At 40.3% G+C, this 26,865-nt stretch overlaps 1 protein-coding gene across 1 annotated transcript in view; it reads right to left on the reverse strand.

Annotated features, from left to right (window-relative positions):
• The window catches only part of LOC115942739 (guanylate-binding protein 7-like), a 51,343-nt gene extending 24,964 nt beyond the window's left edge, over positions 1 to 26,379 (reverse strand). The window contains 4 exon segments of the mRNA XM_081817095.1: positions 2,968 to 3,157; positions 15,499 to 15,516; positions 25,539 to 25,666; positions 26,173 to 26,379. Of these exon segments, the coding sequence (XP_081673221.1) occupies positions 2,968 to 3,157; positions 15,499 to 15,516; positions 25,539 to 25,666; positions 26,173 to 26,362 (526 nt within the window). The 5' untranslated portion in view covers positions 26,363 to 26,379.
• Positions 26,380 to 26,865: the final 486 nt, after the last annotated feature.

The raw sequence follows: 26,865 nt of genomic DNA on the forward strand, positions 1-26,865 counted from the left end.
TTTTTTTTTTTTTAAAGGTTTTATTTATTTGACAGAGAGAAAGACAGCCAGAGAGGGAACACAAGCAGGGGGAGTGGGAGAGGGAGAAGCAGGCTTCCCGCGGAGCAGGGAGCCTGATGCGGGGCTCGATCCCAGGACTCTGGGATCATGACCTGAGCCGAAGGCAGACGCTTAACGACTGAGCCACCCAGGCGCCCCTGTCGGTGAGCTGAAAAGTTTTATCCCAACATCAAACAGCTTAGCAGTCAGGTAGTGAAACAATTACAACACTGTCAGATGTGTCTACGACCTTTGAAATCCAGAACCACTTATATTTTCAGTTGTTTCAATTTCTTCTTTTAGTCAATATATCTCTAAATGCAACTCCTCAGACTTTTTAAATCCTTCATTAAGCGGGGCACCTGGGTGGCTCAGTTGTCAAGCGTCTGCCTTCAGCTCGGGTCATGATCCCAGGGTTCTGGGATCCAGCCCTGCATCAGGCTCCCTGCTCGGCGGGAAGCCTGCTTCTCCCTCTCCCACTCCCCGGGCTTGTGTTCCCCCTCTCACTGTCTCTCCTGTCTCTCTCTCTGTCAAATAAATAAATAAAATCTTTTTAAAAAGTCCTTCATTAAGCAATATTTCATTAAGCAGTTCTATAAACCAGAAAGGTCCACTTTTGAAAAACACCTAAATTATCAAGAGTCAGGGTTTTGTATTTAACAATTTCAACAACTAAACACTGTCTATTTCTCTACCACCTTAGGATGCTCTTTGATGAGTTTGTCCAATATTTGCATATGATTGGACATGAGAAATGGGAGTATCCAGGGTTTATACCTTCCTATGATACCTTCAGCACCATCCCACTGAGAGTGGGGAGGGGCTGGGACTGGGTCAGGTCTGAGTACTATCCCCTTAATATGTTACAGCCCATAAAATGCACCTTGGGGAGGGAGTGTAAGTTTGATCCTAATTAATTCTCAAGTCCATGGAGGTAGCACGAGCACATGCAGAAAACAATAAGAACTGTTGACCCTCTATAGAACACTAGTTATCAGGCTCCAAGTTAAATCAAAGAAAAAATTTGCCTCATCCCTGGGAATATGTTGGATTTTCATCCCATGATTAGGCTATATGATATGATACAAGTTGACCTTTAGAAATGGAAGTTACCCAGGTTGGCATTACCTACTCACATCAGAACATGCCCATCAAGGCACCCAGGTGTCACTTTTTGAAGGATACTATGGGCCAGTCTACTCCCTTGCAAGATAGTCAAGTAATCTGTTTCGCCTTCAGGGGTAATATTACCCAATGTGTATGTTAGGGCTTATGAATAGGCAGATGCCTTGTTCCCCCAAGATTCTGCTCCTGGGACTCAGCCTCTCCAGATACCTGCCCTGTTCCAGGTCCCTGGCTACCCTGGCCTTCCAGCCAGCAGGAGCACAGTACACATTCCACCAAAGGGCTTTGGGAATCGGGGGCCCTCCAGACCTGTGGAGCTCGGGTGCATGACTAACCACCTGTATAGACTCCAGGATGGAGGGAGCACACCTACTGATAATTATTCTGAGGTGGCAGCTTTAAACTGGCAACAGTCAGTCTTCATTTGGACTTGCGGTCTGATTGGGTCCCAGGCTTCTCCCATTATCAGGGCTCCCAGGTATTTCTGTTGAAGGAAACAAGGATGAATCAGAGCAGCCCCCCCTGCCAATTACCTCACATTTTGCCTTCATGGGGAATATTAGTCAGTGGCTAGTTTAGGGCTTATGACTGGGTAAATGCCTTGCTTTCCCAAGGTCCTGCTCCTGTGATCAGACTCTCCCAACCCTTGCCATATTCCACATCGCTGATAATCCTGAAATGAGCTGCAAGCTCATGTGTAATAATACCCCCTCAGTAAACTCTGGGCAGCTGGGGCTTGCAAGGACTGGGGATCTAGGGCCTGGGCCCAAACACCTGTATAGCTTCTAGAATACAAGGAGCCCATATCTCAAAAGGTGCCACTCTGAGGTGGCAGTTGCAAGTGGGCTACAGTCATTCTCCATTTAGACTTACTATTGATTGTGTACCAGGCTTCTCCCACCAGAGCTCCAAGGTGTACTTTATTGGACTATACTGGAAAGTCAGTCACATCTTCCCTGGCAAGTCAGCAGTATAGTATCCTCCAGTATTGCCTTCAGGGGGAATAGGCTCATTTGTGTAGGTGAGAGCTTGGAATTAGGCAGATTCCTTGAACCCCTAAGACCTGTTCCTGTGACCCAGCCTTTCCCTCCACTTGCCTGATCCATGGCCCAGGCTACTCTGACCTGCTGGCCCATGCCTACACACCCTGTCACCCAGCCTTGGGCAGCCGAGGCCCTCCAGGCCCCAGAGACTTGGGCCTGTCTCCAATCACCTGCTCACAACAAATCTTCCTGAGGTGGGAGCTTTAAACTGGTGACAGTCAGTCCCTATTTGGATTTGCTGCCTGATGGGGTCCTGGGCTTCTCCACCAATCAAGGGTTCTAGGTGTCTTGTATTGGAGGCTATCATGGCAAGTTGGCCTGACAAGGCAGTCCAGATTCCTCCAGGTCTGCCTTCTGCGAGAATATGCACATTTGTGTAGCTTAAGATTTGGAATGAGGCAGATGTCTAGTACCCCCAAAAAGCCCATTTTTGTGACCTGGCATATCCGGACACTTACTCTGTTCCAGGCCATACCTGTGAACTATGCAATCCATTGGCTGGCTTTGGACAGCCTGGGCCTTCCATGCTTGTGTGGCTTAGGCTGGTCTCCAAATACTTGCACAGTCTCAGGGTAGAGAAAGCCCGCCCCCCCAAGAAAATTACTCTGAGCGAGCAGCTATCAACTGGCAACAGTCAGCCCCCATGTGACCTTCTTGCCTAATGGAGACCCAGGCTTCTGGAACCAGGACTCCCAGGGATATTCAGTAGGATATTCACCATGGGGTACCTAGTGCGTGGGATTAAGCAGATGCCTTGCACCTTCAAAAGCCTGTTCCTGAGACTCGACTTCTCCCGGCACTTGCACCGTTCCTGTGCTGTGGTGCAAAGCCTGCGCATGAGCAGTAAGCATCCCATCAGCCAACCTTGGACAGCCAGGGCCCTTCATACCTGCAGAACTCCGGCCCATCCGGTCACCTCCGTAGCTTCCAGGGCAGAGACAGCCCATAACCTGAAACCTTTTTGAGGCAGTAGCTTTAAACTGGCGACAGTGAGTCCTCATTCGGACTGGCTGCCTGATAGGGTCCCAGGATTCTCCAGCAATCAAGGTTCCCAGGAGTCTCTTACCGGACGAAAACTCGGCCAGGCAGCCCTGCGCCACCTGGGAAGGCACTGGAGATTGCCCCAGCTTTGGCTTCAGGGGAACTGTTCCCCACTGGGTAGGTAGGATTTGCGATAGGCAGCTGCCTGGTTGGCCAATTATCTGCAGCTGGTTCTTGGCTCTTTGCAGACTGCGCACGCATTCAGACTGCGCGTGCGCACTAAATATTCAGTGAGCCGGCCTGGGGCACAGAGGCTCTCCAAAACAGTAAAGCCACACTGTCCACGACTCCTTGCGTATCCTCCTGGCTGGAGGCAGCCCATCCCCTGAAAATCCTTCTGAGGTTTCGGGTGCTAATGGGTGGCAGGTTCCATTTAAACCTGCTGCCTGATAGAGTCCCGGCTTCTCTCCCAGGAGTGTCTTAATGGAGGATCAGTGCACTAGCCAGGCCATCCAGAACCAGGTAAGGCAGTCCAAATTTCTCCAGCTCTGCTTTCAGGGGGAATATGCACCTTTGTGTAATTCAGGGCTTGGAATTAGTCAGATGCCTTGTACTCCCAGGAGTGTGTCCTGTGAGTCAGCCTCTGCCAACACTTGCCCCGCTCCCCAGGTGCCTGGCTACCCTGACCTGCCGGGACCCCACATAGGCAGTAGGCCGCTCCTCAGCTGACTTGGGGCAGGCTAAGCCCTTCTGGTCTGTGGGGCTTGGGCCAATCTTCAGCCCCCTCATAGACTCCAGGGTGGAGGAAGCCCAGTTGGTGAAAATCATTCAGAGGGGGTGGCTTTAAACTGGCAACAGTCTCCATTTGGACTTGCTCACTACTGAGGTCCCAGACTTTTCCAGCAGCCAGGGCCCCCAGGTCTCACTTATTGGAGGATCACCGGGCCATCAGGCCCCGTCCCTCCCTGGCAATGTCACTAACTCCAATTCTGCCTTCAGGTGCTATATTCCCCACTGGGTAGCCAGGGTTTGTGATTAGTGCTGGATGCCTTGTTCCCACCCACCGCTTGCTCCCAGGGGTCCTCCCTGCCTGTGAAATTCCAGCATGGCCCCAACCACCTGCATTGTCTTGGGGTAGAGGGAAGCCACTTCCCAAAAGTTGTTCTGAAAGGGCTGCTGCAAATGGGTTAAGTCATCCCCCTTTTGGACCTACTTTCTGATTAGGTCCTAGGCTTGTTTTATTGGATGAAACCCCTTGTCAGCCAACTGGGGTTGAGATCTGATTCCTCCTGCTTTGCCTTCAAGGAGAGTATGTGCTTTTCTATAGGTCAGGTCTTGGAATTAGGTCGATACTTTATACCCCTAAGAGCTTGCTCCTATGATTAGGCCTTGTTGACACTTGTCCTGTTCACAGTCCCCAGCTCCCCTCACTTTTGAGTCCAATGCATGTGCAGTTTGCACCCATTCAGCTGGCCTGGGTGGCCTAATGTGTTTTTTTCCTCCTCTCTTATAAGAGTTGAAAAGCCCTGGTTGTGCTTTATGTAGCATCAGAGGCCCTGGTTCCTTTCATATGCTGGTTAGCTGTTGTTTAATGTGCCACCTCCTGGGTAAAATTTTCTTACCCTCACATGTACCTTGCACTCAGCAGAAGAGTATAGGGAAAAAGAGGGAATGTTTCCTCCCTTTAAGTACATTGCCTAGATGATTGATTATGCATAATAACATCTCATTATAATTATTTACTAGAATTACATGTCATGGCAATATTATCTGCAAAGAAGCGTGGGGCGTTTAGTCTCTTTAATTATAATTTCTTATTCTACTTAAATTAGAAATTCTAATTTCTTATTGTAACTGCAACCTATGTGTCATGTGCCCAGGTAAAAATCAGATGTTCTTTTTCAATGAGAAAAGGAAGAGAATGAATGCTCAAGATAAATACTAGTGTCTTCCACAGCAATCATGAATAACTCTAGAACTTATGTTGTATTGAAGTAGACAGACAATACATCATTGTACCCTGAGTAGAGAAAGCAGAATGATATATATATGCACAGGATAGTACCTAAATAAAAAAGAAGGAAAATCCAAGTGGAGAGGGAGATACAGGCTTCCAGTTATGGAATAAATGAGTCAGAATAAAAGGCACAGCATAAGGACTACAGTCAATGATACTGTAATAGCCACGTAACAGGACAGATGGTAGCTATACTTGTAGTGAGCACAGCATAATGTATAAACTTGTCAAATCACGAAGTTGTACACCTGAAACTAATATAACATTGTGTGTTAACTGTACTCAAAAAAGAAAGATAATCTGATATCACTGAAGAAAGACTGACCCAAGGAAACTTTCTAAAAGGAGCAAGTTAGTAAAGATAGTTAAAATTGAAAAGTAACAGCATATAGAATGACTTAAAGGATTAAGATGATTAGAAGGTATCTAAATGATTCCTAGGTTTTTCACTTGAATAACTAAGTAGATGTCAAAAAGTAACAAAAATTATCATAGTGTCTTTTCAGTGGATGTTGAATTTTTGGGGGGCATGTTTAATAACTTGTATACTCTTAGAACATTTGAATGGAATTGTATAACCCTGAATACATGTATCTCCTGCTAGAAAAGCATTTATTCACAGTTTATCATGCTCATTTGTATCTCCTCATAGTAAGTTCTCATCTCAGTAAGATGAGAAGCAAATTTTCAGTTCATACAGGATACCAAATATTGCTACCTTGAACTGATGTGCAGCTCAGGAAAAAGTTCTGCCTGGGAAGTTAGATACACATTCATTGTATATCTGTAAGACTGTAGTTTATGCATGGAAACTGTAGGAATGTCCTTATAACACTTTGTCCAGAGGATGCATGAAATTAGAATGAGAAAAGCAAAGGACTGATGATGGAGCCCTGAGAACACTAATATTTTGAGTATTACTACAAACAGAATAAGATGTGAGGGAAACTGAGAAGGAGAGGCCAGAGAAGGGCCTAGGAGTTCCAGGAGAACATGCCTCAGAAGCATAGGATGAGTAGGTGTCAAGAAGGAGGCAATGATCAATAATATGAAATACATTCAGACAGTTCACATGGAAGGACCAGATATATCATTAGGTTTGCCATTATGTATTACATCAAAAAAGACACACGGAGTACTTGCTATGTGCTGGGCATTATTCTAGATGCTCAGTATCCAGGATTCAAAAAAAAAAAAAAAAGAATACAAATTTCTGCCTCACGAAGCACTAAGAAACCAGAAATATGTGCATGTTAGGCGGTGGGAAGTGCTCTGGAGAAAATGAGCAGAAAATGAGGATACAGCATACTGGGGGTTGAACTTACCAGAGAGTATTCTAAGAGACAAAGTGAAGGTGATCTGTGAGCTTGCTGAGGACAGATTTAGTAAATCTGTGGGCTTTGGAAGCAGGTTGGATGGAGAAGTGATCTTGAGAGAAGAGATCAAGAATTTGGCTCTCTCTCAAGTAAGGATAGGGCACATCCCATCAAGAGGAAGAGCAAGCAGGAGAGAGTCATCAGCAAGGGCTGACTAGGAGGGCACCCTTGGAGGATGTCAGGCAAGAGGAACCCAGTGCCATCTAGGGCTGTCCCTACACATTCTGGAGTCAGGCTGTCAGAGTTCAACTGATTTGAACTGATCAGTTCAAATCACTCCTATGAGAGCTTGAAAAAGGATCTTACCTTTGTAAGCCTCAATGTTCTTATCAATATTATGGGTGACAGGTATTCCTTCTTGATTCATTACTGGTTAATAACATAGTTTCTTAATAGGTTATTTTTAAATTCCCCGTATCAATATACTATTTCTACAATAAGCAAGTAAGGCCATGAGTTCATATGTGTCAATAAGCCCATGTAAGTTGTAAAGTTCGAAGAAATCTAGATAAACTAAAAATCCTTTTGTCAGAAAAAAACATTGATTGGTTTAACAGGCTTCCTCTGAACAATGTATCTTATTTTACATTAGCTATTGAGGAGTAGTATGGAATAATACATGAGTCCTTTCTTGGTGTTATAAGCAGGAAAAATACCAAATATTGCTACTTTGAACTGATGTGCAGTTCAGGAAAACGGAGTTCTTAGAGTTAATATTTCAAAAAGCTTTGGGAAGGAGTAAATGAGCTTACAAAATTATAGGTTGGTTTTGTTTGGTTGTTTGCTCCCGGTGACGCCTGAGGGGGAGCGGCGCCTCCCGGGATGCGGCGCGAACGCTGTCCCCCCGCAGGTGCCCGGTCCACGGGACACGCTGAGCGGCCGGAGCTAAGCTCCCCGCGCCGGCCTCCCGCCGCCTTCCCGCGGGCAGTGCGGAGCCTGCGCTTGGGCCTGTGCTGTTCTTGCTAGTTTGTTAACCGAAACGTGCACGCAAAACCAAGTTTAGGAGCGAACTTGACATGGCGCGGGCGCTGCCGTCAGGGGACAAGTTCTCAGCCCCCCTCGCTCGCCCCTCGCGTGCTCCGCCTGCGTCTGGCTTCTCAGGAAACCGCGTGTTCCCTTTGGAAGCGGGAGAGCTGCCTGATATTACAGCCATGCGGCCGTGGAGGGGGGCGGGGTGCAGAGGACCGGAATCGAAACTACACGCACAGCGTTTGCGGCTCTAACTGTGGGGTTTTCGCCTGTTTCGCCGAGGCGGGAGAGCGGGGCGTGTGAGACATGGCGCGCCGCAGGTGCGAGCGGTTCTTGGCGCCTCGGCTGTCTGGGTTCCCAAGCTCGGCCGGCGCCGCATGCGCAGTTGGCTCCGTGGCCTCAGTGGAGAAGCAGAGCCGCGGGCGGGAATGCGGGAGCATGGTGGCCGGCGGCTGCCTGTCTCTCGGGGTGCCTTGTCAGGACAGGTTTGGGTTTTGTTTGTTTGAATGGGTTTGTGTGGGTTTTTTTGTAATATTTACTTGCTCATTTCTTATTTTGTCTTTCCTTTCTCACTCATTTTTATAAAAAGTACTCTTGTAGTTAGCATGAATATTCTTTTCATATTAAAAATACTTATATAAGCATTATAGTATTATAAGTTACATATTATATGTATAAGACTAGTATTATAGGGGCACCTGGGTGGCTCAATTGCTTAAGCATCTGCCTTGGGCAGGTCATGATCCCAGGGTACTGGGCTGGAGTTCCCGCATCAGGCTCCCTGCTCAGCGGGGAACCTGCTTCTCCCTCTCCCTTTATCCCCCTTTCCCCTCTCTCAAATAAATAAAATCTTAAAAAAAAAATAAATAAAAGCAGCTTTTTAAAAAAAAAGGGAAATAAATTGAGGGATGCGGAAGGGAGGGCATGGGGGGATGGGGAAGGGAGGGGGTGGGGGGATGGGGTAACTGGGCGATGGGCATTAAGGAGGGCACATGATCTGATGAGCACTGGGTGTTATACCCAACTAATGAATCAGTGAACACTACATAAAAAAAAAGACTAGTGTAATAGTCCGGAGATAATCACTGATTTTGTTGCATATTTTTCTCGATTTTTACTCTGCTTATTCTGTGGGTTTTGATATCGTGAAGCTTATATAATTTGAGGTTCTGCTTTAAATAAAATAGTAAAAACTCAAAAGTAAATGTTTAAAATGAGCAAATGAATCATAAGCACCATTTTTTATTTTTATTTTTTAAAAAGATTTTATTTATTTATTTGACGGAGAGAGAGACAGTGAGAGAGGGACCACAAGAAGGGGGAGAGGGAGAAGCAGGCTTCCCACCGAGCAGGGAGGCCGGCGCGGGGCTCCGTCCCAAGACCCTGAGATCACAACCCCAGCAGAAGGCAGACGCCTAAAGACTGAGCCACCCAGGCACCCCATAAGCACCATTTTTTAAAGCTGACAAATGCTGCAGACATTTTATCTTTTTTTTTTTTTTTTAATATTTTATTTATTTGACAGAGAGAGAGAGAGCACAAGCAGGGGAAGTGGCAGGCAGCGGGAGAAGCAGGCTTCCCGCTGAGCAGGGAGCCCGATGCGGGGCTTGCTCCTAGGACACTGGGATCAGGACCTGAGCCGAAGGCAGCAGCTTAACCGAATGAGCCCCCCCAGGCGCCCCTACAGACATTTTATCTTAGTTTCCAATTTTTACTTCTGTTAGGGCACTTTCTATCATATTTGAGTTTCAGTATGAGCAATAATTCCGGCATACAAAGTTGAGGCATACAGATGAACCATTTTAATGCATCTTAAAATTTTATTCCCTTATACTGAGCAATAGAACAAGAATTGAAATTAAATTACTTTTTTATGACATCTTGTCTTCTGGATGAATATGGTAGGAGCTATTTTGCTAGAACAATGTGGTCTCTGGTTCATCAGCTGTTTTCCTATGTCCAGAATGTTCTGAGTGAATTGAGAAGATATTAAGAATCTTACCCAGCTTCATCAATATATTGATGTGTGTGTATATATATATATGTACATATATGTGTGTGTATATATATATATATACATACCCAACTTTCATCAATTTGTGAAATTGATTCTGACAATAATGAGGTAGAAACTAAGTATCAGCATTTAGATATTAGAGATTCACTTCCATACCTTTTTTAAGTTCCTAATATGACAAACTTGTGTCATAATAGTGTAACCCACTGTGTAAGTAGAATTTCATATTGAAGCTTTAAAATATTTTTCCTTTGATATATTATATAATGCTATTAATCACATTTTTATTGGAAAGTTGACCTTAAAGTGAGCTTGTATACTGTCCTTCCTAATATTAAATGTTAAAATGTACTCTTCTTATGTAATATCATGGTGAAATTAGATTATTGGGTTTTTTTTCAGTTGTCTTTCCTTAGGAGTATTCAGGTTGGGCAATGAGGTGCTTTTTTGTTTTGTTTTGTTTTGTTTTTTTACCTTCAACACTTGAGGGCACATTTTACTAATGCATGTAACCCAAGATGGGACCCATTGTTAATGGATATTTTAAAATGACCAAGGCAAAGTTCTCACTCTTGGTGAAACTGTACCTTGAAGAGGCAGATACTGTAAATAAAATGAGAAGTGATCAGTGTTAATATAATGTTACAAATGAAATATTTGAGTCTCCTTAAAAGCAACAATTAATTATACTTGAAAAAATTATAGATGGCTTCATGAGAGGGTATCATTTCTGCTGGATCTTGAAGGATGACTCTGATTTCATCAAAGAGTTAGGATGAATTGTATTTTAAAGCAAAGGAAGGGAATGAGCAAATATGCAATGGTAGTGAGTAAATGCTAGGAATCAGCCAGAGTCCACTGTAGCCAAAGAACTCTTTGAGGATGAGGTTGAAAGATCAATTGCAATCTCGGTCAGAGACTTTATCCTGGGGGCATGTAGTCTTTGAAGATTATTAGGCATGTTCAGAGCTGTGCTTGAGGTCCATCACTTTGATGGCAGGAGAAGAGGTAGAATAGAGAGGGGATACTGGAGAAAGCTTATTCAGGAGGCTCTTGGTACAGCTTAGAAGGCATGCTATAGTCCTTCTGCTCTTGGCTTGAATGGAAACATTCCTCCACAAGATCATTCAGGGATGCAGGTTTTTTGCATCTTGTTGTTCTATACCCACTAAGTCATTGTATTCATCTGCAAGATCAAAACTTGACTGCTGCCACATTTGTGATCCAGACAGTAGGAAAGAAAAGAGATTCATGGAGTACAGGTTCAAAGTTCTCAGGCCCAGATCCACAAGTGACATACATATACTTCTGTTCATATTATATATAGAACTTAATCACATGACCACACCAAGCTGGAAGTGTACCTAGAAAAATATAATCTCTAGCGGGATTGTATGAACTCATCTTGCAAAAGACAACTATATAATATTTAGAAGTGAAATATCTGTTATAACTCTAAAAGTGTATACAGTGATATCAGAGACAGATTTTTATGGGTCCTGACATTAAACTTGGCCATTAGGAGTGTTGAACCCAAGCTGGACTATGTATAGTGGCCCTGTAATTTCTGGGACACAGACATTGACGTAGGAGGAGGGTGGGCACATGAATAAGGATAGTCTTTTCTCTCCTAACTGGATCCAAGAAATGTACCCCCACTTATGTTTTTGTTTTTCATTTTTTTATGAGGTTATAAAGATGTCACTCTAGAAAAATAAAAGTATCTCAAGCTATTTAGTTTTTTTTAATATAAACAAGATTTTTAAAAATTATTATGTGGTAATGAAAGAAAAAATAAATTTGAACTTTCTTCCAGATTCCGTGGTTTGTAATTGTTGCAAGGAAGAATATCTTTTAAAATTATATTCGATAAGTCTCAGTCACAGAAGTGTATTATTGGTAAAATAAGAACTGTCAAAATGGTTTCCTAAACTGATAGAGGTTGATGAGGCTTAATTTAATTGAAATGATGTGTTTTCATATTCTATTAGTTGAACTCCAGAAAAGATGGTCTAGTATCTTGTTTTAGAAATTGTGGGTTTTTTGGCACCTACTGTGCTCAACCTTGGGGATTAGTGAAAATACTCAGACACAAAGAGTCTTATTTTGTAATATCTTGCTACACAAGGTTTGGTGAAAGACCATGAAAGTGGCCTCCATCAGGCAGGTTTGGTGGGGGGCATGAGACATGAGGGAGCTCCCTAGGCTGGACGGGCCACCTGAGCATTCCACAATTTGTGGTTGCACAGCAATACCTGGAGAACACAGATAACCCATGCCTTCACCAGGAACCTTGAACTGGGTTACAAGTAACAGCAGCCTATCACTGGGGTAGGAACAAGAGCCTAAAGAAAAGACCCATGTGACATAGATATGTCAGGGCTGCTAAAACTGGGAGAGAAACAGTAATACCAAGACAAACCTTCTGGCATTTCAGGCCTTACATAAAGAACAATGTAGTAGCAGAATTGCACTGGGGAAATCTGAGGCTTCTGGTACACTGAAGCAGCTATAGAAAAAGCAAAACCCAGAGCCAACTGAACTACAACTGCATTGAATCAATGCTTGCCACAAATATTGTAACCTAAAAGAGGTCCTATTTCCAGGAATAAATATTATCTCAATCTCAACTATTTTTTAAACAGTGCCTAGCATTCAATAAAAAAAATGAGATACACAGAAAAATCAAGTAAAACTATCCATTGTGAAGAGATAAAACAAGCACCAGAAACAGAGATAGCCCAAGTGTTGGAACAATCAGACAGGGCCTTTAAAACACTATGATTATTGGGTAAAGGGATCTAATGTGTACACACATAAGTACATATGTATGTTCAATAGAGAAATGGAAACTCTGATAGAGTTAGAGGAAAATGCTAAAAATGAAAAGCACAATTTCAGTAATCATATACTATTGTGCATGTAATTGGAATATCAAAAGAAGAAATGGAAAGGAAAGAGATCATGACTGATAACTTTCCAGAATTACTGAAAGACAATAACCCACAGATCCAGAAGTTCAGGGAAGCCCAAACAGGATAAACACAAAGAAAAACACAATTAGGCACACTATAGGCAGAGTAATGAAATCTAAATATAAAGAATAAATCTTGAAGGCTGCTGGAGAAACACGAACATTACATATAGAGAAACAAATGGAAGATGTGAGGGATTTCTTTCTGGAAGCTGTAGAAATTAGAGAAAGTGTAAAAACATCTCTTAAGTACTGAGTAAGAACGAAAGGCAACCCAAAATTCTGTATCCAGTTAAAAATTTTCAAAATGAATATAAATGTTGATTTCAAAGTAAAGCTGATAGAAATATTTTTTAATGGATTCAGTGTAATCCCAGTGAAAATATAAACCATTGTTTGGGGTATAAGATGATTCTAAAATGTATATAGAAACACAAATGATCAAGTAAAGTCAAATGTACTTTTGAAGTACATTCTAGAAGGATTGGTTAGAACAGAAATAAAAACTTACTAAATTTTAGTAAGTAATATGTTGTAATATTTGCATCTGGGTGAGTAAATAGACGAAAGAGAGAGCCCCCAAACAGGTATACTCATATTGACATTTAACTTATGGCAGAGGTAACCCTGGGGGTGCCTGGCTGGCTCAGTCCATAGAGCATGTAACTCTTGATCTCAGGGTTGTAAGTTCAAGCCCCATGTTGGGTATACTTAAAATCTTTAAAACAAATAGTAAGAGATGACAGAGTAACCCTTCATAAGGGTGGGGAAATTGATGAGAAAATGAGTGATCCTCCAGAAAAATACTTTACACTTGTACTTTCCACCACACGAGGAAAAAAATCTCAGTGGATTATGGACCTAAATGTGGAAGGGAAAATGATAAATATTTTAGTACAAGAAAAATAATTCATACAGAACACACACACACACAGGCTCCACTACCCATAAAATAAAATGTTGTTAGATGACATTAACATTAAAAAATTCTTTTCATGAAAAACACCATAAGAAGAGTTAACGAAGCAAGTCACAGAATGGGAAATGACATTGTCAAATCATCAAACCAACAAAAACTCATGTCCAGAATAAATTAAGAAATCATACAAATCAAGGAAAAGACAGACTACCCAGTATAAAGACATCAACAGCCCTTTCACAAAAAAGGACAAAGAACTAGCGAACAAGCATATGGAAAGATGTTCTATCTGATCTGTGTGAGGAAAATGCAATTAACATCTCAATGAGATATGAGCACACAGTCGCCATGTTAAGAGAAGTTAAAAATTCTGATGTCTGATGTGGAGTACAGTCATATTCTGCTGATAAGTAGGTAGATTTTAAGAGAGACTGAAATGATGTTAAACCTGATCCAGGGGCACCTGGGTGGCTCAGTCGTTAAGCGTCTGCCTTCAGCTCAGGTCATGATCTCAGGGTCCTGGAATCGAGCCCCGCATCGGGCTCCCTGCTGGGCGGGGGGCCTGCTTCTCCCTCTCCCACTCCCACTCCCCCTGCTTGTAGTCCCTCTCTCGCTGTGTCTCTCTCTGTCAAATAAATAAAATCTTTAAAAAAAAAAACCTGATCCAGAAAGACTAGATACAAATCCTCTATGACGTAGGAATTCCACTTCTGACTTTATTACACAAGGGAGTTTTATACCTATGATCAACAAATCCTTAAAAATATTTCATAAAAGATAAACCTGAAAATCCAAATACTTATCAATGATAGAATGAATAAATTGTTATCCTCATACAGCTCAATATTTATAGTTTACAATACACACAACGGACTAGATGAGTTTTACAAATATCTATTGAACAAATGAAGCAAGACACAAAATAATACATACAATGTAATTCCATTTACAGTTTGAAAGCAGGCCAAGCTAAATTATATTATTTAGGGCTCAGATATCCATGATAAAATCCTAGAAAGGAATTGTGAAACTGGTGATATTGGTTGGCTCCTAGCAGGGTTGTGACGGTTTTAGGAATACACCTTTAGGCTTTTAGGAATGTTCAATTTCTATAATTTAGGTATTTTTTTCCCCTTTCATCCCTAACTTTGTATATTTACTTCATGACACATCATTGATGGTAACCACAGGTACTGCCTGTGGGTACAGCTTGAACTCTGGGTCTTTCCTCAGCTTGCCCCATTCCCTAGGAACAGATTTGGTGCCTTGTAAGTAAGGCCAACTGGAAATAGCATATTCATCTTTGGTCCTAAGGTCCAAACTGTGAAATTAAAACAATAGGTAATTTGGCCTGTGACATTGGCTTCCAGATGGTGAATATTGCATGTGAGTAGATTGTTGTAAAATTGAATGTGCCCATAATACATTTCCAAAACTCTTCAAAGATAGTTCATTTTAGGTTAAGGAATTTTCCAATTTATGACTGTGGCATCATGTTGGTTAAAACCCACTATTAAAAGCAATTGACTTGCATTTTGCCTTTTGTCATTATTGTAGCTCCAAGGCCCTCAAAACCAACAGAGTTGATAGATACAGCATAATCTAAGAAAAAAGGCTCATATTAGGAAGTATACAGGCTCTGACTTGCCTGATCTAAGTTTCCCCCTGAGTGCTCTTTGAAGGGTTCAAGTTCTCGGGACATCCTGGAGTCTGGTAGTTAGAGGGGCCTTTGCATATTACTTGAGGTGCACCAGCCAGAACCTCAACACCAGAGTTAGATCACTGATTGGACCAGCTACTTAGGAAAAAATCCTTCTCCAATGTAGGAACCCTTTTCATTGTGGGAGTAATGAACAAACTTGAAGGAGAGCAGCATCAACCCCTTGTAGCTGAGGAGAGCTGTTACTTTTATAGTGATGCCACTTTTTGCTGAGATGGCATGCCCAGCATGTTTCAGAGAAGTTTGGCAGAATCATCATCTTTTCCTTCTTTTTCCTTCTGTCTTTTCCTCCTCTTTTCTCCTTCTCTGTAACCAAACATCTTCTCCATCCACAGCCTGTTTAATCAGAAATATGTATTTATTACAAAATTTATTACAAAATATTCCACACATTATTCTGCTGTTTTGCAGGAATATGTCATTTGTGAGCAGATATATTTACTATGAATAGGATAACTAAACACACACATTGTTATGGCCTAAAAATACTACTCCTGAAAAGCTACTTCTGTTTTAGAAAATGTTAGGGTGGCCAGTGACATGGGTGGTGAAGAATTGCACAAAGAGTAGAGCAACAAGCAGGACAGTTTATTCACTCTCCAAGGGAGGAGAGGGGCCAACATCAAGGGAGATGTCCGCCCTGAGTTTCTGTCAGGCTGGGCCTTTTAAGGGGTTTTGCAAGATGTGAGAAGGTTGAATCTGTGCCCATGGCTGGAGTGTGGGGAGGGGGTCAATTCTTAGCCAGGTAGAGAAGGAAGAGGCTGGTTTTTTGAGGGCTCTGTCTGGGGCTCATCCAGGTTGTGGGTTGCGGTCAGACTAGAGGATATGTTTTGTAGTTGGGGTCTACTTTCTAAGAATGGAGGGCACCATGACCTAGAAAAACAAAGAGTTAGGGCCAAATACAGACACCTGTGAGTTTTTTCTGTAAGCTTGGCTGGGTTGGGGTGGGGGGGGCACTTTAAATAGATTCCTTTCAGAAATCATTATAATTGTGAGGATGATTTAAAATCATTTTGAAAAAGTGTTTGGAATCATCTACTAAAGATGAACATAAGTAGCCAGTTGCCTGCCCATTTCACTCCTAATTTTATATCCAATGGGCATGTATGCCCTTACCAACAAAGCAGAATAATCATAGCAGAAGTATTTATAATATAGCTACTATAATAAGTGCTCATTCAGACTAGAATAGTGTGATAGGTTTAAAAAATGGCCTGTCAGGGGCGCCTGGGTGGCTCAGTCGTTAAGCGTCTGCCTTCGGCTCAGGTCATGGTCCCAGTGTCCTGGGATCGAGCCCTGCATCGGGCTCCCCACACGGCGGGAGGTCTGCTTCTCCCTCTCCCATTCCCCCTGCTTGTGTTCCCTCTCTTGCTGTGCTCTCTCTGTGAAGTAAATAAATAAAATCTTTAAAAAAAAATGGCCTATCGAAGATATATTCATGGCCTAATCCCCATAACCTGTGAATGTTACCTTTCTTGGAAAAAAGGGCCTTTGTTTTCTTGATCTGGGTAATAATTATAGAGATATGTTCATTTTGTGATATTTCACTGACTATATACTTTTTAGCTGAGCATTTTACAGTTTCTATGTTATATTTTAATTGAAAAGTTAAAAAATTTTCTCTTAGAAGTCCTTATATTAATATAAAGGCCCCTTGAGATCTTTAATTATCTATCTTGATCACAAAGCAAAAGAAAACAAACATGCTTCAAACTGCTACCTCTTCTCTGTCAAAGTTATCTAATAAAATTGGGGCACTTGGGGGATCCCTAGACAATATAAATTAGAATTCTTACCCAAGCCAAAAGAAAATAGTCTCAGATCCTAAAATGACTGATCAGTGTGTCAAAAGAGTTTGTAATTATATTCCACTCTAATCTGGGAGATACTAGTCAAGAACTCATTGATTCTGTGTGTCTTTCCTCTTGTCTCCTTAAATTTCTGTTTGATAACTTTTTTGTAGTTGATAAGGTCTGGAGTTACTCATTTCTCCATGAACGTAAAAGTGGTTCCAATTTCAAGACAAAGTTTATGACTTTATTTTCTATTAATATAGCTGAGACTGAAAGTGACAGTAGAGCAGGGCTACTTTGAAATCGGTCTAGTGCTGAGAAACCAGCTGCTTTTTCTTATGATCAATGCCATCTATCATTTATTCCAGTGAACTAAAAAGAGTTTCAGGGACAATTGAATGTTTTGTGAACTTTGTATGTAGAAGAACTGAATTTTTGTGCATCCTCCAAACTGCTTTCCAATAAATTTATTGTTTGTAGATAAATTTGGAAATGTCAGTTAAGAATAATTCATGGTGGGTAATATTCTGTTCCTGAAAAAAAGCCTTATAAGTCAATAATATATAAATAAATATGTATTCCCAAAAGAATATATAATCCAAAATTAACAGTGTTTCTAGCTCAGCAATATGTTTTATAACAGTGTATTCCACACATTGTTTTGCTAGTTTCAAAGGATTAGAGGTTATATTTTATTTTTATACTTTTATGTATATTATGAATTTCTTTTCAATGACTGAATTATTTTTATAATCACATATATATATGTATACATATTTATGTGATTATAAAAATAATTTTTTATAAAAAAATTTATAAATTTTTTTAAAATTTAAAAATTTTAAAATTTTTAGGGTTGGGCAGGGGGGTTGATTGACCCTTTGGGTAAATACCTAGTTTACCTCTTTAGTGAGGTTTATTCCTAGGTATCTTATTGGTTTTGATGCCATGGCAAAGGGGGTTGATTGCTTGATTTCTTTGTCTACTTCATTGTTATTGGTGTATAGAAATGCAACGGATTCCTGCACATTGATTTTATATCCCGCCACTTTGCTGAATTCATGTATATATATATATGTATGTATATATACATACATATATATACACACACACATATATATAATGCATTTTTCCACTTTGGTTAAAGAAAAGCACTTCTGGAAAGCTATTTCTGTTTTAAAAATCATTAGAGTTTTGAAGATGGTCTAATGTATCACCTAATGTACTTCAGCTTGAATGATTACTATACTGTGTATATATATGTATATGATATATGTGTGTATATACATATAGACTTGACACAGTATGTATATGTAACTACACAGTATGTGTGTGTGTGTGTGTGTATATGTATGTATGTATATATATAGCGCCAACACAGTGTATATATGAAACTAACTACACAGTGTATATATACCTGCTAATGAGAGGCATTGTGAAACTCTTGAAAAGAGTATGTATACTGACCTCTCTAAAACCATGAAAACCTTTGGCCTGGATTTCTACATTGTGAAGCCTTAAAGAGTTCAATGATAGTTTAGTCAATGTATAAATGCTTGGATGTAACCCAAGTAGGCATAGAGACTTTAACTCTACCATACTACACAACTATAAGCAGTCGAAAATCAGACTTTTCACAACATGAACAGAAGCCACTTTTAGACACATAGCAAGTGAGTGAAAATGGGGAAAATGTCAAGGAATATTGGTAAGTGGTTAAGCTAAAAGCAAAGTACTCAATATAATGCCAGTTTAGTAGCAGTTCTTCTATTGTGTGACCTCTACTTTAGTCAAGTGTAAATAAATTAAGGCCTATGTCCTTACACGACTCTCAATGTAAATTCCTCATAAATAAAACAGGACTCAGAAGGTCTGCCTGGCATCCTATCCTAGGCAAAGTTCATCAGGTGATTAGGAGATTATATGCAGGTTCTCTACTCTGACTGCCCAATCTGAGACATGCATGTGGCATGCTGAGCACATGGGAAGCAACTACAGCCAGTATGCCAATGTGACACCCATAATGATATCCTGTAGCTTCTTTTTCTTTTTCTTTATTTTCTTCTTCTTCTTCTTTTTGAATCCTGTAGCTATTTTTTTTTTTAATTTAAATTTACTTAGTTAACATACAGTGCAATATTGGTTTTGGGAGTAGAATTCAGTGAGACATCACAAACGACACCCAGTGCTCATCACAAAAAGTGTCCTCTTTAATACTCATTACCCATCTAGCCCCATCTCCCACCCACCTCCAACCATCAACCCTCAATTTGTTCTCTGAGAGTCTTTTATGGTTTGTTTCCCTTTCTCTCTCTCTTTCCCTCCCTCCCATATGTTCATCTGTTTTGTTTCTTAAATTCCACATATGAATGAAATCACATGGTATTTGTCTTTCTCTGACTTATTTCACTTAGCATAATACACTCTAACTCCATCCATGTCATTGCAAATGGCAAGATTTCATTCTTTTTGATGGCTGAGTAATATTCCATTATATATATACACCACATCTTCTTTATCCATTCATCAGTCGATTGGCATTTGGGCTCTCTCCATAGTTTAGCTATTGTTGATAATGCTGCCATAAACATTGGGGTGTATGTATCCCTTTGAATCTGTATTTTTGTACCCTTTGGGTAAATACCTAGTTTACCTCTTTAGTGAGGTTTATTCCTAGGTATCTTATTGGTTTTGATGCCATGGCAAAGGGGGTTGATTGCTTGATTTCTTTGTCTACTTCATTGTTATTGGTGTATAGAAATGCAACGGATTCCTGCACATTGATTTTATATCCCACCACTTTGCTGAATTCATGTATAACTTCTAGCAATGTTTTGGTGCAGTCCTTCAGGTTTTCTACATAGAGTATCATATTGTCTGCAGATAGTGAAAGTTTGACTTCTTCCTTGCCTATTCAGATGTCTTTTACTTCTTTGTGTTGTCTGATTGCTGAGGCTAAGACTTCCAGTACTATGTTAAATAGTAATGATGAGAGTGGACATCCTTGTCTTGTTCCTAACTGTAGGGAAAAGGCTCTCAGTTTTTCCCCTAGGGATGATATTAGCTGTGGGTCTTTCAGATATGGCTTTTATGATGTTGAGGTGTGTTCTATCTATCCCTACTTTGTTGAGGGTTTTTATCAAGAATGGATGCTGTATTTTGTCAAATGCTTTTTCTGCATCTATTGAGAGGATCATATGGTTTTTATCCTTTCTTTTATTAACGTAGTATATCATGTTGATTGATTTGGAATATTGAACCAGCCCTGCTGCCCAGGAATAAATCCCACTTGATCGTGGTGAATAATTCTCCAATGTACTGTGGATTTGATTTGCTAGTATTTTATTGAGACTTTTTGCATCCATGTTCATCAGGGATATTGGCCTGTAATTCTTCTTTTTAGTGGGGTTTTTGGAATCAAGGTAATGCTGGCTTTGTGGAATGAATTTGGAAGCTTTCCTTCCATTTCTATTCTTTGGAATAGTTTGAGAAGAATAGGTACTAGCTCTTCTTTAAATGTCTGGCAGAATTCCCCTGGGAAGCCATTTAGCCCAGAGATTTTTTTTTTTTTTAAAGATTTTATTTATTTATTTGAGACAGAATGAGAGAGAGAGCACATGAGAGGGGGGAGGGTCAGAGGGAGAAGCAGGCTCCCTGCCGAGCAGGGAGCCCGATGTGGGACTCGATCCAGGGACTCCAGGATCATGACCTGAGCCGAAAGCAGTCGCTTAACCAACTGAGCCACCCAGGCGCCCATAGCCCAGAGATTTTTGATTACTGATTCAATTTCTTTGCTGGTTATGGGTCTGTTCAAGTATTCAATTTCTTCGTGTTTCAGTTTTGGTAGTTTGTAAGTTTCTAGGAATTTCTTCCAGATTGTCCAGTTTGTTGGCATAGTATTCTCTTGTAATTGTTTGTATTTCTGTGATGTTGGTTGTGATCTCTCCTCTGTCATTTGTGATTTTATCTATTTGGGTCCTTTCTCTTTTCTTTTTGATAAGTCTGGTAGGGGCTTATCAATTTCATTAATTTTTTGAAGAACCAGCTCTTAGTTTTGTTAATCTGTTCTACTGGGTTGTTTGTTTCTATATCATTGATTTCTGCTCTAGTCTTTATTATTTCCCTTCTTCTGCTGGCTTTAGGCTTTATTTGCTGTTCTTTTCTAGCGCTTAAATTTAAGTGTAAATTTAGGCTGTATATTGAGACTTTTCTTGCTTCTTGAGGTAGACCTGTACTGTAATATACTTTTCCTCTTGAGACTGCCTTTCCTGCATCCCAAAGGTTTTGGGCTGTTGTGCTTTCAATTTCATTTGCTTCCATGTATTTTTAAAATTTCTTCCTTAATTTCCTGATTAACCCATTCATTCTTTCATAGGATGTTCTTTAACCTGCATGTTTTTGAGGTCTGCAATTTTTTTCTTGTGGTTGACTTCCAGTTTCATAGAATTGTGTCCTGAAAATATGCATGGTATGATCTCGATCTTTTTGTACTTGTTGAGGGCTGATTTGTGACCCAGTGTGTGATCTATTCTGGAGAATGTTCCATGTGCCCTCGAGAAGAATGTGTACTCTGCTGTTTTAGGATGAATTGTTCTGACTATATCTGTTAAGTCCATTTGGTCCAGTGTGTCCTTCAAAACCATTGTTTCTTTGTTGATTTTCTGCTTAGATGATCTGTCCATTGCTGTAATTGGGATGTTAAAGTCCCCTACTATTATTGTATTATCATCAATGAGTTTCTTTGTTTGTTATTAATTGATTTATGTATATGTGTGCTCCCAAGTTGGGGGCATAAATATTTACAATTGTTAGATCTTCTTGATGGATTGACCCCTTAATTATGATAAAATGCCCTTCTTCATCTTTTGTTTTAAAATCTAGTTTGTCTGCTATAGGTATGGCTACTTTGGCTTTCTTTTGACATTTGTTAGCATGATAGATGGTCCTCCATCCCCTGACTTTCAATCTGCGGGTGACTTTAGGTCTAAAATGAGTCTCTTGTAGGCAGTATTTAGATGGATCTTGCTTTTTTATCCATTCTGATACCCTCTGTCTTTTGATTGGAGCATTTAGTCCATTTACATTCAGAGTGATTATTGAGCAATATGAGTTTAGTGCCCTTGTGTTACCTGTGGAGTTGGTGTTTCTGGTAATATTCTCTGGTTCTTTCTAGTCTTTGTTGCTTCTGGTCTTTTTTTCTCCCCTCAAAGAGTTCCCCTTAAAATTTCTTGCAGGACTGGTTTAGTGGTCACGAACTCCTTTAGTTTTTGTTTGTCTGGAAAACTCTTTCTCCTTCCTTTCTGAATAACAGCCTTGCTGGATAAAGAATTCTTGGCTGTATATTTTTCCCATTTGGCACACTGAATAATTCCTTCCACTCCTTTCTGGCCTGCCAAGTCTTTGTGAACAGATATGCTACAAAGCTGATCTGTCTTCCCTTGTAGGTTAATTTTTCCCTTGCTGCTTTCAGGATTCTTTCCTTGTCTGTCTATTTTGTGAATTTGACTATGATATGACTTTCTGATGGTGGGCTTTTCTTGAATTTAATGGGAGTTCTCTGTGCTTCCTGAATTTTGATGTCTGTGTCCTTCCTCAGATTAGGGAAGTTTTCAGCTATAATTTGTTGGAATACACCTTTTGCCCCTTTCTCTCTCTCTTTATCTTATGGGACTCCTATGATACAAATGTTATTACATTTTACTAGGGTGCTGAGTTCCCTTCTTCTACCTTCATGGTTCATTACCTTTCTTTCCCTCTTCCTTTTGGCTTCATTATTTTCCATAATTTTATCTTCTATATCACTGATTTGTTCCTCTGCTTCATCCATCCTTGTTTTTATGCCGCCTATTTATGTTTATATCTCGGTTATAGCATTTTTAATTTTGGCCTGACAAGATTTTAGTTCTTTTATCTCTGTAGTAAGGGATTCTCTAGTGTCTTCTATGCTTTTTTCAAGCCCAGCTAGTATCCTTATAATTATTGTTTTCAATTCTAGTTCAGACATCTTACTTATGTCTGTATTGATGAAATCCCTGGCTGTGAATTCTACCTTATGTTCTTTATTTTGGGGTGAATTCCTCCATCTCATCATTTTGCCCAGAAAAGAAAAGAAGACAGAGAAAAAACAACACAAAAAACTGAAACAAACAGACAAAGCAAAAAACGAAGGAAGGAAAACAAAAACACAAAACAAGAAAACAAAAAAACCCACTAGATCCTGGGTGTGTTTTGGTCTACTTGTTAAGAGAATCTAGATCCTAAAATAAAAAAATAAGATAAAATGAAAGTAGAAAAAAATAAAAAATATATATGAAAAGCATATAAAATTTAAAAAGTTAATAATGAAAGATTAATAAAAGATTTGGAACTATAAGAAAATAAATGAAAAAATAATAAATTTAAAAGAAATAAAAGTAAAAAGGAAGCTCAATCCTATGTCCCCTAGAGCTGAAGCTTTGTAGCACTCTATGATCAATAAATTTGGTGCAAGGTAGTTGTTTGTGCTGGTCTTCTCGGGGAGGGGCCTGCTGGGCTGATTCTCAGGTTGACTCGTTTCTGTGGAAATGCTTCTCCAGGAGCATGGGGGCGGGGCTTGGTGTAAGCAGCTCTGGCCTCCAGTAGGTGGACTGTTTTGCTCCCCGAAGGCTTTCCAAAGGTGGTGTTTTTCTACTTGTAGACTTGCAGTTTTTGTTCTCTCAGACCTCTGATTGACTTCTTGGGTGTTCAGACTAATTTGATAACCATCTAGCCATGTTTGAGGGATGAGAGAAGCTCAGGATCCCCCTACTTCTCCACCATCTTAACTCTTCCCCCTTCAGCAGTTTTCCTTAGAACTAGTTAGGTATTTGCAATGGATAGTCAAAGTTAGTGGGGTAACCAGAGTACTTAAAATCAAGATTTTCATCAAAAACACAAAAACAACAAGTATTGGTGAGGATGTGGAGAAAAAGGAACACTTGTGCACTGTTGGTGGAAATACAAACTGCTGCAGCCACTGTGGAAAACAGGGTGGAGTTTCCTCCAAAAATTAAAAATAGAACTACCATATGGATCATATGGATCCAGTGATTCCACTACTGGAAATTTGCCCAAAGAATACAGAAACACTAATTCAAAAAGATACATGAACCCCTAGGTTTATTGCGACATTATTTACAATAGCCAAAATATGGAAGCAATGCAAGTGTCCATCGACTGATGAATGGATAAAGAAGATGTGGATATACACACACATACATACATACACACAATGGAATATTACTCATCCATAAAAAATGAATTCTTGCCATTTGTAATAACATGGACCTAGAGGGTATAATACTAAGTGTAATAAGTCAGATAAAGACAAATACCCTATGATTTTACTCATATGTGGAATTTAAGAAACAAAACAAAAAAAGAGACAAATGAAAATAAAAAATAGACTCTTAACTGTAGAGACCAAACTGATTATTACTACAGGGGAGGTGGGAGGGAGTAGTAGATGGATGAAATAGGTAAAGGGGATTAGAGTACACTTACAGTGATGAGCACTGAGTAATGTGTAGAATTGTTGAATTGCTATATAATACAACTGAAACTAATGTAAAACTGTACATTAATTATATTGGAATTTTAAAATAAAAGGAAAAAATCAAGATCTTCAATTGTGTAAAACAAATTTGGCCTGTACACATAATATGTATATCTATTTTATTGACTAGTTATTATACACAAGACATTTCACATTACTGGTCTTGTCTAATACTCAAAGCAATACTATGAGATATGTTTATAACTACGTTTTCATGTTACAGATGTGGAAACTAAAGCACAAAATGAGGTAACCATTTTGATTTTGTGGCAAATCAAAAGCAAAATGAAAACATGAAAAACAAGGGAAGTGCAAGGGAAAGATTCTGTTGCGTGCTAGAGCCAGCTCATACCAGCTCACAAGAGCTGATTGTACACTCATTGTTCTGAACCATGAGTTTAGTGACTTCACTTTGGAAGCTTGGAATTCGCTTTGATGGAAATATTTAGAAAACTGGCAAGTGCTACAAATCAAGTCTTCCTCCTAACCCCCACACAGTGGGCTGGTTGTTAAATACCAGTATAGAAGTGGAAAAAGCCCACGTGTTTACTGTTCAGATGCTAAGTTGGTTAAGATCAAAAAGAAAATAAAAGATCTGGGGAGATTTGCTTGTCAAAGTCAGAAAGCTACAAGTGCCAGAGCCCTTATTTGAACCCAAGATCCTCTGACCCAGAGCTCACTACTAATCACTCTTTTCTGCAGGATCAGACTCGTGAGAGTGGTTTTATTTGTACCATCTTTTCTGCATTTCAGTTAACTGCCTAGCTCTACATTAGTGTCTTGTCCCAGTCATGATTCTGGCTTATAAATATATTTTTCTCATCTCAGATTTCTAAATTTTGATTAAAATATTAATTAAAAATAGAAAGGGAAAAAAGGTATACTCTGTCAAACAGAAGTACAAATTCAGAAAAACAAACACAAGAACAAACCTCCCTGTGTAAAGAATGTTCAGAGGTGAGGAGGAATCAAAAGGAATTCTTGTTCCTTACCTTTTCTACATCTCCTAGACCCTCTGTGTCAAGAAGAACTAGGGTGTGGTTTGGCTTCTTGGGATGAGGCACACACCACATCCAGATACCCTTGGTGTGAGACTGCACCGTGGTTCCAATAGAGAAGCCTGCAAGGGGGAAGGGAGAGGTAGTAAGAGAGGAGGGGATCTGGAAGTTGGAAATCTTCCTGACAACTGAGCTAGGGTTTAAGGAATGCACGATGAGGACACATCAAAAAGTATAGCCAGTATTGATCTGAATTAGAATAGAGGAATGGGAAAATGAGAGTATCAAATACCATACGTTATAAATTTGATTTTTCCTTTTTACAGGAATGTCACACATTTTAGTAGTTTATAATTACATGTGTAGAAATTATTTTATTGATGTCTTCCTCCTCAAGATTGGAAAATATGCTTTTTCTAGGGAGAAACTAAGAGAAGAAAAAGAGATGATATGTCAGGAACAGACCTATGCCTTTGCTTCCCAGAAGATAATTAGCCACCTGTAGCCCAAACATTAGCTTTTGGCATTGCTCCCTGTCTCTAACTTTCTCTCCTTTCATCACTGCACTCAGTGCTGGCAGTGTGGGTGGACAGAAGGGACTTTGCAGAGTTCTGGTGGTGCCACTCACCCTTGTTCTTTCCAGCCAGCTTGTTCATTAGGTAGGATTTGCCTGTGCGATAGAGGCCCACAATAGCCACCACAACAAGAGGATTCTTATTGGCTGCCAGGATCTCCAAAGCTTCCTGATTAGCCACCAGTTGCCCTCTGATGTTCTCAATGAAGCACACTGGGGCTGGCATGTGGATCTTTGGTGTCATGTCTATGGTGTGACTTTGTCTGCAAGGGAAGAGATGAGGTAGTTCAAAATTTCTGGTTTTACAGAAAAGAAAGTCATTTTGCTTCCTGAACTTGGGGACATACTACTTCCCAAAATGGCCAATGTTTCTTTTCTTTTTTTTTTTTTTTAAAGATTTTATTTACTTATTTGACACAGAGAGAGTGAGAGAGAGAGAGAGCATAAGCAGGGGGAGTGGCAGGCAGGCAGAGGGAGAAGCAGGCTCTCCGCCGAGCAAGGAGCCCGATGCGGGACACGATCCCAGGACCCTGGGATCATGACCTGAGCCGAAGGCAGCCGCTTAACCGACTGAGCCACACAGGCGCCCCATGGCCAATGTTTCTAAAGAAATTTCTGAAAAAAAGACAGCAAAGAGGGTCATAGTAAAATAAGTTCTAGGCCCTTCTCAGGACTATTACAGGCTACCCCATTGGTTCTTAAGTATTTGGTGGGCATAAGGAAATCCATTTCCTGAGTTTTACCTAT

Source organism: Leptonychotes weddellii, chromosome 4, assembly GCF_054177405.1.
Source record: "Leptonychotes weddellii isolate Sample4059 chromosome 4, ASM5417740v2, whole genome shotgun sequence".
Lineage (NCBI taxonomy): Eukaryota > Metazoa > Chordata > Mammalia > Carnivora > Phocidae > Leptonychotes > Leptonychotes weddellii.